At 38.0% G+C, this 14,093-nt stretch overlaps 1 protein-coding gene across 2 annotated transcripts in view; it reads left to right on the top strand.

Annotated features, from left to right (window-relative positions):
- DCTN6-p27 (dynactin subunit 6) overlaps positions 1–14,093 on the top strand; it is a 49,595-nt gene that overhangs the window by 11,997 nt on the left and 23,505 nt on the right. The window contains exon 1 of one of the 2 annotated variants that reach the window (XM_068360035.1): positions 6,085–6,205. The exons of the other annotated variant lie outside the window; for it this stretch is intronic. Within the exon in view, the coding sequence (XP_068216136.1) occupies positions 6,168–6,205 (38 nt within the window). The 5' untranslated portion in view covers positions 6,085–6,167. Of the gene's footprint in view, positions 1–6,084; positions 6,206–14,093 lie in introns of those variants that run through there. 2 annotated transcript variants of the gene reach the window in all.

Below are 14,093 nucleotides of genomic sequence, written 5' to 3' on the forward strand. Positions count from 1 at the left end.
ACAATCGTTTAAAAGCATTTATACCTTTTCACTCAGGCTACAAACTCAGTTCCAGTCCCATAAACATCAATGATAACAAACACCGCACAGCAACATTTTAAGTTCCCCTTATAAGGTCTTCTAGATTATACACTTTTAGAGCTAAACCAGCTCAGCTCTTCCAAAGACGCAGATGGTAGTTCAGCTGTTTTGGTCAGACAAAGCACTGAGGTGATCCTTTCCTTTTCCTGCTTGAGGGGGTATATGCCGATATTATTGGTTCTCCTTGGAAATGTTTTTTTTTTCTTATTCTTTTTTTCTGTTAGATTTAATTACAAACAGAAAAATCTTGAAATCTTATGGTTATAGCATTCTAAAGAAAAAAATTGAGAGCTTGCATTCCATTGTATTGGCCTACTGTACATATAAGTTTATTCAAATATCTATTTATCCTTCTAAACTGTACACAAACACACTCACAGTGACACATTCCTGTTGGATACAATTTGACGCCACTAAAGTAATTGCATATATTAAAAATTGCACCAGGGAGGAATTGCAACAAATGATATATATATATATATATATATATATATATATATATATATATATATATATATATATATATATATATATATATATATATATATATATATACAGTATATATATATATATATATATATATATATATATATATATATATATATATATATATATACAGTTTATATATATATATATATATATATATATATATATATATATATATATATATATATATATATATATATACAGGGTGTCCACAAAGTCTGGGTTCATAGGAAATTTCACTATTTAATTTATTCATTTTATTTTTCCTGGTCCGATCGAATGATGGCTCTGCCTAAAGAAGAAATCGAGTTAAAGACACAGGCAGTGTATTGGACAAATCAAATATTATTTATCAACATAAGATTTAAACAAAATTGTTCGTTTTAAAAGTGTGTTAACCTCTTGTGTACCCAGACTTTGTAGACACCCTGTATATAATGAGGACCTAATCTGAGAATTAGAGAGTGAGAGAAGGTGAAGGATGACATGGAGAGAAAAGGTTTGGATGCCTTTGATAGAAGGCATTGGAGAGGGTGCATCAGGCAACCAACCCCTTAATGAAGGGATAAGGGTGAGGAAGAAAACAAACATATACACATATATATGTATATACATACAAAGGCACACACACACACACATATATATATATATGTATATATATATATATATATATATATATATATATATGTATGTATATATATATATATATATATATATATATATATATATATATATATATATATATATATATCCGTGTGTGTGGCGTGTGCGTGGGACTGTTTTCTCACATTTTCTTAAACCTCTTGCTTTTCCTCTTAATTTAAGAAAATAAAACTTGAATTTTTAAAACTATTTAGTAGTACCTTTATCCAGTTTATGGTTTGAAACTTTGAGATTATTTTCTGTTGATTGACGAGTGCATTATTTGTATATTTTTTTTTCACTTCATTTTTTTTTTGGGTATAGGTTTTCAAAATGGAAATTCTACAAGAAACTAAAGATTATTGATAAACGAATCAACATAAGAGTCCTTTTTACGTTGAGTATGTGTCACTAGAATGCCAGTTTCAACGTAGGCCTATATATCGTAACCATGATGAAAAACCCTTTAATTTGAGGCTGATAAACAAACATGATACTGCACATAATTTGTCTGAATATAAAAAGGTAGACAACCGTACAAAGTCAGGGTAGGTTGGCCAGGGCACCAGCCACCCGTTGAAATACTACCGCTAGAGAGTTATTGGGTTTTTGACTGGCCAGACAGTACTACATTAGATCATTCTCTCTGGTTACGGATCATTCTGTCTTTGCCTACACATACACCGAATAGTCTAGCATATTCTTTCCACATTCTCCTCTGTCCTCATACACCTGACAACACAGATTACCAAACAATTCTTCACCCAAGGGGTTATCTACTGCACTGTAATTGTTCACTGGTTACTTTCCTCTTGGTAAGGGTACAAGAGACTCTTTAGCTATGGTAAGCAGCTCTTCTAGGAGAAGGACACTCCACGATCAAACCATTGTTCTCCTGTCTTAGGTAGTGCCTTAGCCTCTGTACCATGACCTCCCACTGTCTTGAATTAGAGTTCTCTTGCTCGAGGGTACATGGGGGTACGCTGTTCTATGTTATTTACCCTCCTCTTTTTTTTTACGTTTTTATAGTTTATGAAAGATCTAATTCAATGTTGTTGCTGTTCTTTAGATAGTTTATTTTGATTGTACTCTTCTCTTTTAATGTATTCATTTCCTTGTTTCCTTTCCGCACTGGGCTATTTTTCCCTGCTGGACCCTTGGGCTTATAGCATCTTGCTTTTCCAACTAGGGTTATAGCTTACTAAGCTTCTAATATATATATATATATATATATATATATATATATATATATATATATATATATATATATATATATATATATACCACCCGACTGCAACATCCACCTCACTCTCTACCTGAAGACGAGGAAGGACTTATCCTCGAAACGCGTCGTAGTTTTTACTATTTTGTACCAAAAGTTTTACTTGTATTTTGTGAGAATATACTTGAGAAGTCTTCCCGATTTTGTCAATCACCTGACTGATGAATTTTTCAAGTCTGCTGGCTGATTGCAGCGCTCTGGAGAAGAGAATTATCCGGAAAATAGAAAAATTGGATAAGAAAATAAACTCTGCCGATGCAGCCATTACTTTTAACTCAACCTGCCTAAAAGAGGGTCTCCTGTCACAACAATAATAATAATAATAATAATAATAATAATAATAATAATAATAATAATAATAATAATAATAATAATAAAGATAGTCCTAATAATATGTACTGACTACATGAACAACATTCAATATGCCTGCTTCCTATTCGTCCTTCTACTAATTTTATTTCTGAACAATATTTTTTTCTTACGCGATGCTCTTACTTCGTGGAGATCTCAAAAGAAAAAAAAAAGGAGAGTTTAATGGGTTTTAAGTATTTGGCATTTATCCAATCCTATTTCTTACTAGTTCGCTTGGGCGTGGCCAAGATTATAGTCAGGCTTGGGCTTGGTAAAATTTAATATTCACAAAAACTCAATTTTTACTTTGCAATAACTTATTGAATTTATCTTCTGAGAAGCGAAAGTAATTATAATACCAATACCAAAGACAGTCCTCGTGTATCTATTAAATTTCGCAAGTACAGGTTTAAAGGTCACTTATGAATGGCAAAGGCAAAGGACATTGACATTGCCCTATCAAGCAGGACAATGCCCTAGAGACTGACCACATATCATATGATCATCGCCCAAGCCCCCTCTCCACCCAAGCTGAGACCAGGGAGGGCCAGGCAATGTCTGATGATGACTCAGCAGATAGAACTATAGGCTCCCCACACTCCCAAACCTTAGCTCACAAGGATGGTAAGGTTGCAGACACAAATGACATTAACGAGACTGAGCGGTACTCGGACTTCTGACTGGCAAACACTAGGCAGAGTCGTTAATATGTTCCAAGAAGCTGTTTGTTAGTCGACTTGTTTTATGTTGAATTATGTTGCATTGTTTTCCTACGGTAAGCCTAACCTAACTCCCATGCCTATGTTTTCCAAAAGGAAAACTCAACAAATAGTACTTTTTCCTATGCAATGAATATCAAGTTATTCCAAATGTGTTGCTTACTTTATTAAATTATACAATATTATTTCATCACAATATTTCTTCATCTTATTAGAGTGTACAAACTTTTGATACAACATCTGAGATAGGAGATTATGATACATTTTTTCCTATGGTAGGCCTAACTCTCATGCCTGTTTTCCAGCAAGAAAACTAAACAAATAGTACTTTTTCCTATGAAATAAATATCAGGTTATTGAAAATGTCGTTTTGCTTCCTTTATCAAATTGTATAATATTGTTTTATCACAGTATTTCTTTTATCTTATTACAGTATACAAACTTTTGATACAATATCTGAGATTTATAATTTCCGAATGTTTAAGTCGAATGTTCGTAAGTTGGGGATCTCTTGTACTTCTGCCTTCTTCTGTTCCTCAAGGTACACAACTCACAAGAATAGATTTACCGAGAGAAGGATATCCATATTTAGAACTTTTCCCTTTCCAGTGGAATCAGATAAGTCTTCAGTGAAAATAAACCCATACAGTGTCATTTTAAGAAGCCTGGCTGTGTAAGCCAAGTTCAAGGTCAAAACGATTAGGCTTGGCAAGGTTTTTCATTATCTCCATTTTTCTGTTGACGCCGCTCTGTTTTATAAATGATTCCATGTAATTCTTATCCTTTAAATAGCCGTGAATAGAGCTCAATATAGAGACAGTTGGCGAAATCTAACCGAAGCCCTTTGCGCCAATAGGTCTAGGAGATGATGATGATGACTGAAACCTCATTGATAGCTTAGTAAATAAGCCAATTGCATAGTTTTGTGTAGGTTCAGAGGTTTAAGTTTGAGTCCTGGCTTAAGTAGGTGCACATATCATATATGAATACAGTATCCCCTTGGGTGTGTATATACGTATGATATATATATTTATATATATATATATATGTATATATATATATATATATATATATATATATATATATATATATATATATATATATATATATATATATATATATATATTTGTGTGAATACATATGCATAATGTTTGCTGTGTACATGCAACTATCAAAACATACACAACGACACCGCCAATCTGTCCATTTTATTAGTACTGCTTTTGCTAGTAAATTATTCTCTTGATTCTTTTATCAATCGTATATCCAGTTACTAGTCACTTTTCATATGAATTAATTAAACTGGAGCCATATTTAAAATTAAAGATATGACCCAATACAGCTTAGTTCTTCAGAATTTCAAGACTAGGAGATTCCAAAGCGCTTACTTATAAGAGCAAAAAATTATAAAGCAGAATTGATTGTAAAAAAAGAGCACTATTGAAACCTTATGATCTCTATTCAGTCGAGGAAAAGCGGAAGTACTAAGATGATATAAATAAATGTTTTGGCTGAGTATTTCACTAATGTATAAAATGAAAAATCATACTTATTTGAAGTATATAAGATAAAGGGGGAAATATTCTGTTGTAAAATAAATAATGTATTGCTAGCGATTCTTTTCTGAAAGAAAAAAAAAAACTTTCTTTTTCTGGCAAGTTTAAGCTTCTGTAACTGTATTGCTCTCTTGACTGAAGTTGGTTGCAATCATGCCAAATATGTGTTTTTACGTCTGAAATTTTAAATCAGGTTTCTTTGGATTTTAATTAAATATTTCTTGTATCTTTTTATTTCAATTGCAATTCGGTTTTCAATTTAGGTTTAGTAGATTGAAACTTAATTGTTTGTACTGTTTTGTGCAGAATAACTTTGTACTTAGCTTGCTTCTGAAAAACAACACTTGCTCTTAACTTGTATGCACATTAATTTCATATACTGTCGTGCGTTTTAGCTACTTATATTATTACACATTTCTTAGGCATAGGAGATTGAAACTTAATTGTTTGTACTGTTTTGTGCAGAATAACTTTGTACTTGACTTGCTTCTGAGAAATCAACACTTGTTCTTAACTTGTAAGGGCATTAATTTCATATACTGTCTTGTGCTCAGCTACTTATATTATTACGTATTTCTTATATAATTCAGAATTGCTTTCAAGATACTAAATCATACCAGCTGAGTTTTTTCCATGTTTAAAACTCTAATAAGGTCTTGGAATTTCGCTGTCTTCGGATACTGTTGGATTATTAATTTCCTGCCTGAGTTCATAATAATAATAATAATAATAATAATAATAATAATAATAATAATAATAATAATAATAATAATAATAATAATGCAGAGAATAGCTCCATTTCTACTATATTTCAAAGGAACGGTTCATCATTACAATGTGTCGATGACAGTTACTAAAGTAGCATTATATTATATGCAAAATTACATACCTTTTAATCATATGATGATATTAGATTACAAAATTATGCACAGAACATTTATTAGATTAGAATAAAAAGTAAAATTTGCTTTTATGGTTGATGATTCATAGATATTTTAATTCAATTATCTTACATCACAAGTTCACAACCTTGAATTAAATCAATCAACAATGGCGTTAACAAAACAACTAGACCCAGCAATTTGCAAGTAATTCTAAAATATTCTCGTTATTATGGGTTATAATACTATTTGGACTTGACTATTAAGTTAGACAACTAATTATCAGCTGATAATATCTATGTAAATGTTTTTATTGTTACTATCATTATTAGACGACGCCCTTAGCGAGAACCCAATCCAGGTTTGGTTAGGTTAAAGTTCTTGATGTTTGCTTTATTAAGTGTCTACGTATATGCCAAAAAATATACACTTTAAATAATTGGGGTGTATGTATGATAGCAGCCACCTGTATGTATGATTACGGTTAACTTGGAATACGGCAGTGTAAGGGGGTCGCAGGGGGCGTCAGACCCCCATTAGGTAAGTAGGTAAGGACACGACTTGTAGGTTAGGTTAGTGGGGAAAGTTTAGGTTAGTTGATGTCCATTTTTGATTAACGCTTGAGGAACTGCTTGCTGATATACAAAGGCTCCGAAATTTTAAATATCTTTGCTTCCTTATAATTAGGATCTTACTGTTAAGGAAGCCTTTGTATAATGACGGACAGGACCTCCGACATGCATAGAACACCACCTATCCTAAACTTCCCCATTTAAGCTAACCTTTAATCCGGGGTCTTACATACTTAGCTAACAGGTTACCACCCCCCCCCCCTCCTTTCGACCCCCTTAGACTGTCGTATTCTTAGCGATAAGGTTGAAAATAACAGAATTTTGGGGCACGGCCAACATCAAACATATATCCCCTGCCACATATAATATTATTGATTAATAGTGGTTTCTCACACCCACACTTTTTGTAGTAGGTCTTCTCTCATTATTTCCTTTTACTTATGCTAGTCTTGTTAGTACTTGTCCACGAAAAGGCCAATATAACGAAAAAAAATTATCATGCAGACCGACACATTATTTGGAAACCAATTTGTATTTGTATGCTTGTATGTCAATTTGCTCATATTGGAAGTTACCCATAAACTGATACAGTGCTACTGCATTTACCTGTGTGCTTTTCTGTACTATAATCTTAATAGTTTCATATAGTACTGTACAGAGATTACCAACAACCTGATCATTGTTTCATGTTCATAATGAGAGCATTTACCAATTTGTCAGCCTTTAGGCATGAGCCTTTTAGAATCAGGGTAAACACCTTTAAGCAAGTTCAAGTAATGTAGTGGTTTGTGCAGTATATCTGAAACTTTAAATATTTTAATAGAATTACTCAATATTTACAACCTATTGATCTTTCAAATATGTATAGTAAGCCCTCAGGTTTTAAAAGATTGGACTTACAACGTTTTGTAGATACATCACAACTCCTAAAAAGAAATTATGTATATTTTTTTTCACTTTTTCATTTAATCATTCTATGTTTATGTTTTAAATACATTTTTTTAGTCCTAACTCTGTTTTCATGTCATAAAATATGTTTTTATATTCTTTATTATGACTTTACTACCTCTTTAGCATTAAATTTAAGATGGGTGACTTCAGTATTGTATTTGGGTGTGTTCTGATGTTCATCAAAAGTTAACTACAATTCGACACAGCAACAGATTCCCGTTGTAACTGAAGGACTGATTGTTCAGTGTTAGTACTGGAGTTTTATCTGGCTTAAGTGGTAATATGTACTTGTTTCTACACAAATACAAACTTTGTCCTTTACATAGGATAGATTGTAGTAATTGGCAGTTAAACTCTTATAAGGAAGTGTAAATAGTCGGCTGGTAGTTACAGGCCGGGAGTGTGGAAGCACCGTCCTCCTGCTTGCTCACTGAGTACTCATTCTGATTTCAGCTGTCAGTGAGAACAAACTTTATTCCACTAGCTGGAGTGTCTTGGCTATTTAAATCTTTTCTCTTTGTTTTCAATGTGTTTGTGATTGTTTGCTGTCATGGGGATGCCTACTGTAATGCAGACATGCCCGTGGTTGTCGGAATGACTTTGCGGCACCTTCATGAGTGAGTGTAAAGGAGAAGGATCCCATCTGTTGTGCCCTCCCTGTAAAGGACATTCCTGCAGTCAGGAATCTCCTTGTGATGAATGTCAGGAGTGGTCACCCTCCCATTGGATTGCATATGATAGGAGGGGGAAGAAGTTCAAAAAGGATTCTTTGCCTTAAGGGTCATCCTCAAAATTGAAGAAATCCCGACCTCTTCTTCTGACCCTCTGTTACACTTCCCCCACGACCCTTCCCAGCCAGTTTCTTCCAGTGGTGGCTCTTTAACTTTGGAACAAATCTCATGGCTGGAAGACCTTCCTGTTTCCCATAGAGAAATGGAAGGGCTACTCCCTCAGAAGGGATCGATGTCTGTCTTTCATGTTGATGACACCCTGCAATGTACCCCTTCCAAGGAGTTGTTGGTGACGGCCCTAGCTTCAAAAGAAGTGCAGGAAAGTGTTTTTGCTTTTTTGCTGGACACCTTTAGCTTGTCCCCGTGAAGAGCAGAGTGGAGAGAGTCTCTCCTCCTCGGGCTCCACCCTCCGAAGACAACCGCCGTCACACCAGTGTCTGCAATCCCCTCATGAGACCGGTGGAAGAGACATGCTTAGTGTTTGTATGCCTCCTTCTCGTCCTCCTGTATTTAAGAAGTGCACTTCTCTTGGATCCCTGTGTTGGTGAGAAACATGTCTCTCAACGCACATGCAGCTGTTACCATGTGCACACACCTGAGCAAGCTAGTGTTCCTGGGTGAGCCTGTGATGGTAGTGCTCATAGTACCAGTGTGCACTATTTTTGGTGTGAGATCACACAGGGTAGCTTCTTTTGTTGACAGATATTGATTGCCCCCGATTGAATTTGTGTCAACCTCACGTTCTGTCTCTCTCCTTGAAGTCAAAGAATTCCCACTAGGGAAGGGCTTCAATCTCCTTTGGAATGGAACAGATTTCATTCAGATTCTGAGTCCCCTGATGCCTCAGAGGATAGGAGTTCCCATCTAACCCCCTTTACCATTTCTCTGAGGGTTCACCCCTCAGAAAAAGTTATCTTCAATCAGTACTGAAGAACAAAGCTTCTCGCATATCAGAAAGGTATGCTTGAGCTTACCTGGTAGACCATATCTCGGGATCCAGACTTAATCCTAGAAGAGGTTCTGGGAACCGCCCCTCTCATTCTTGATCTTCTCCAAGGAGAGAGGAGTGTAAGGCATATTTATCTATTGATCCCTCCATACACCAGCCAGTTACGGTGCCGGAGAGGGGCGATGTTGCCTCTGACCAAGGCTCTGACAATTCTGATGATACCCTTCTTCAGCATGCTGGACATAAGGCCCTGGATACTGAGGAGAATGTATCAGAATCCACATTTCTGCAGGTGTTGAAGTGTATGCATCCGATCAATGGTCTCAGGGAAGCCCTTTGCTCGCCTTCTAATGGAAAGAACGCAGCCATTGACAGGGTGTTCTAGTACTGTACCTATGAGCACCAGACCTCGTCTAGAATTTCTGTAGTCAATTCTGGCCTCAGTAAGGTTGATTTACAGGGCTCTGTGAGGAAGGATTCTCTAAGTGCAGGGAGATCCTCCCGGTCGATTTCTCCAATCTTTTCATGCCAAAGGAATTATTATCCTATCTAGGAGACATCCCCGTCGCTCTTACCTCTCAACACCTCAGTTTCCTCTTTGGTTCAAGTATCATTGCGGACCGTCCAGCTACACATCATGTCACTTCCACTGTAACAGAGGCCATGAACTTGGAGAGCACGGCAGTGCCTGCTCTTCAAGTGACTTCCTGGATCAACAACTGGTCTGGTACAGTGGGCTTTTGGGCCAATAACGAAGACTTGACTGATCATGACAAGCGTAAGGCATTTAAGAACGTCTTGATAGGGGTCAAAGTAGTTGAATTTTTGACCAACCAGTCTGCCAACCAATGGGTGAACTGGGTTGTGAAGAGGTGTGACACTGTAGCCACCAAGTTTCAGAAGCAGATCTGCCGTGAGAGATTATGAATCTCTGCAATGCGTCAGTGAAGGGTTTCCCTCTATTCCCGACAGAAGAGGTAGAGGCGATAGCTTGGAAGTGGGGGAAGGCGGGTCAGGACTCACTTTTGCTCTGACGGTGTCCTTTCATTGGCCACAGTCAGCTGCCACTTACAGCCACTTGAGATCACTGTCTCCTCCAAGGCACACATGCCTGCCCCTAAGAATGATCCTCGTCCCATGAAAAGAAAGTATCTAAGAATGCGATCTCTTTTTGTCAGAGGGAAGTTATCAACCCTACCCTTTTACCACCCTCACCTGCTGCTCCAGGTAGAGCTCAGGTTAGAGCTCATGATGTTGGGTGTAAGCATGACCCTGGCATTTCCTAAGAATCCCTCTGGTGCATATACTCCAGGCAGCCATCTGGAAATGGCAGGCCATGGTCACTGTACATTGCCTACGGGAATCAACCCACAGGTCCTTAGACACCTTTTCACTTGGACATGTGGTGGCTGCACAGTACTGTAAGTGGTATAGGTTCCTCTGCTCCTCTCACATGACCATTAGCATTTGATTGAGGATGGAGGTTACGTGTCAGAATGGGATGAAAGTGAAGATTTACTGGCCATTTCCTTTTCATCTTTCCCTCTCTTGGGGCACAACATCGGAAACTTTGTTAGCTGGAATTGATTTGCATGCAGGTAAGCCCCTCTTAAGTTGTAGCTTTTCTATTACAGTATATGCTATAGAAATGTCATTCCTCACACTCCTTACTAGGAGGAGTGTGTTGTAACCAGGTAAACCCATTGATATATATATATATATATATATATATATATATATATATATATATATATATATATATATATATATGCCTCAATGTTACTATGCAGAGATTTTCTGCTCTGCATCCTTTATTATGTGACCCATGGACCTGCTGGTATTGCTAAACCCCATTCACGAGGCATAAGGAACACTAACCCTGCACCACTACAAGGCTCTGAGTTTTTGGTATCCAGGTATATGTATCCAGCCAGTTGGAATAAAAACTTCCTCCCACATTAGAAGGGGCCTCCTACGTAAAGGACGAAGGATTGTATTTGAATAGGAGCAAATGGCAAATTTTGAAAGTAATTTGTATTATCCTAACCATACAAACCTGATTCCTTTACTCAAACTTTCCTGCCATCACTTATCCACTGAAAGTCAGGACTGCAATCAGAACGACTTCTCAGTGAGCAAGCAGAGGGGCAGGATTTCCCCATTCTTCCGGCCGATCACCTGTTTACATCTCATTATAAAAGTTTGGCTGCTGAGTAATCTAGCTTTGTTGATACTGTATCTGTCTTATATAAAGGATTCCAGTTTGTATGGTTAGGAAAAATACAAATTATTTTTAAAATTTTCCATTATGAAAACATCTGTAATGTATATTAATGTTGCTTTATTTGTGTATGAAATTCTTATGAGTATTTAAAATAATATTATTTGTTAGTAGAAAGGAGTAAATATTAATTTTCAATATTAAACTTAGCCGGTGATCATATAAGCTGTCAGCTCTGCTGCCCGACAGAAAAACCTAAGGACAAAATACGCCAGCGATCGCTATACAGGTGGGGGTGTACATCAACTGCGCCATCTGTCGAGCAGGTACTCAAGTACTCCATGTCAACACAGAACCAATTTTCTCTCTGTCGTGCCACTGGCAAGACCTACTAAATACGCTGTTACTAACTGGATTTGTTTTCACAACTATTTGGTGAAGTACACTATTCTAGTTTTGAGCTTTCGCTATGCAGGGGTTTTATCTTCATCTCAAAACTTGAACTCGTTTTGGATAGATTTAATTATGGTGACAAAGAGAGTATGGACTCTCTTTCACTTTTAAATGGCCGACCCTTCCCTTAGACGGAAGTGTGTTTAGGTTTTTAGTAATTTTGCTTAACACGTTATAGATCTATATATTTTATATCTCTCCGCCTTTATTAGGCCTCTTCGATTAACTTTCCATTTATTATAAACATATAAAAATAAATTTTTATCTCTCTCAGGTGCGAAATCAAGAGAGAAAGAGAGAGAGAGATAGAGACGGAGGGAGAGAGAGGAGAAAAAACGTTCCGTTCAAGCGGGTAACGTTGTTCTCGTGTTACTCTCCTCCCTAGTCGCTGTACGGGGAAGAAGGTAAAACGTTTCTAGGGTTTTATTCTTGTCCCCAGGCTATGTGCGGTGAGAGTTTGTAAACGTAGTTTATTTGAACTAGTGTTTAGTCTCTTTCCCAGCCACTGAATTCTTTATCTTTATATATGTTTTCTGTTTTTGCTAGTATTAATGAGCTGCATTATACGACTGTTTTCGCAATTACTACCTTTTAATGAAGGGTAGAATTGCGTGTTTCAGGTAGAAATCAGTAAAAGTTTCGATTTCAGTGAAATAAGTGCAAAACAGAAAATCGAAGTGATAAAGTGATATGCGCAAAGTGTTACAGTGTTGCGTCCGAGGGTTCGTCTGTTCGTGCCTGTCGTTCACCTAGTCCGGGACCTCTTGCAAGCTCCCAAGCCCAGGGGAGAAGTAATGTCGAACGACTTATGGGTTCGTCAGGCCTTGATCAACGAACAGACGTTTCCCTCCGTGGTTTCGGGCGTATCTACCCAAGATCGCCCCACCCACACAAAGACGAGAGAGCCCATTTACTTCTCGTCTGCGGAAGAGCTTTCTCGTAAGAAACCATGGACCAAGGTCTCGCAGCTTATTAAGCGCAAGTCGGTCCCTTCCGCGCAAGTCCAACGGCCCAGTTGTAGCCACTGGGTCAGTTCGGACTCGCTGCAGTCTTCCGACGACTGCTCACCTCCTAAGAGAGGCAAAGCGGTACCGCAACAGGCAGTAACACCGTCTGTTGCCGCACCTGCTACTGTAGACCCTAAGTGGTCTTTGCTGCAGACCATGCAGACACAGTTAACATCTTTAATGCAGGAGTATCGTGCGGAGAAGGTTGACGCTGCACCCGTTAGCCTACAACCAACCACGGTTGTGCGTTCAGTTGACGCTGAGGCTACCTTCTCCCGCACTCCGGCTGTGAGAGTTCCACCACCCATGCGCAGTGTACCCTGCCAGCCGCACGTTGACGTTCACAGACGCACGGAACCCTCCGTTGACGTTCGCGAGTTACCACAACAACAGGAGGGTGGAGTTTAGTTGCTTTGTTTTGACGCTGTGCGTCAACCTCCGCATTCTAGAGTTGTTTTGACTGCTCAGTATAGACAGTCAAAGCAGTCTCGAGTGAACACTGTATGTCCTCACGCACCTGTTGTGGTTGACAGTTCAGTTGTTGACAGTTCACAGACTGTCAAGCAGTTACATGACGTTGCCTTCTGGTCTGCTACTAATGCACCAGTGAGAGACTCACTGAGATAACCTAGCTTTTATCGGACAAGGTTCCTGTAGATGAGAAAGTGCTGTTCTCCCTCCTACTGATATTCCTTTGAGGACTCTGTCATTTGGAGAAGAGCCTTAAGCTGCTTAGCCTCCTATGGACTTTAATTAAATCATGATGATTTTTAAGGATCTTCGTCCGGATCTTGTAACTGCTGCTCCTCGTTCGCCTAAACGTCAGAACTTACACTAGGCCTAGCTACTTCGAAGCCGTTGTTGTTAAGCTAGTGCTCTCTCGCTCTCCTAGAGAGCATTACGTTGGCTAGGCGACTGGTTTTTGCACCAGGAGGAGTTTTAGGGATACAGCCTTTGATTTCCCTTCTTTTAAACTGGCTTATAGAGCGAGAGTCTGATAGGACACGAGAGAAGTTCTCGGCTTGGGAGTTCATGCCTCTGCCCAGATAGACTTCTCAATTCTGGTAGACTCGCCCTGGCGCCTAGCCAGGAGACGCTCCAAGTTGTTTACAGGTCAACTTCTCAACTTTTGTCGAGCCTTTGAAGTTTTGCTGTACTATTATGTCACACATAACAAGGCTTTCAGGGATGGTAAATGGTTCCGCCTCAGT

This window comes from Palaemon carinicauda, chromosome 2, assembly GCF_036898095.1.
Source record: "Palaemon carinicauda isolate YSFRI2023 chromosome 2, ASM3689809v2, whole genome shotgun sequence".
In the NCBI taxonomy this organism is placed as follows: Eukaryota; Metazoa; Arthropoda; class Malacostraca; order Decapoda; family Palaemonidae; genus Palaemon; species Palaemon carinicauda.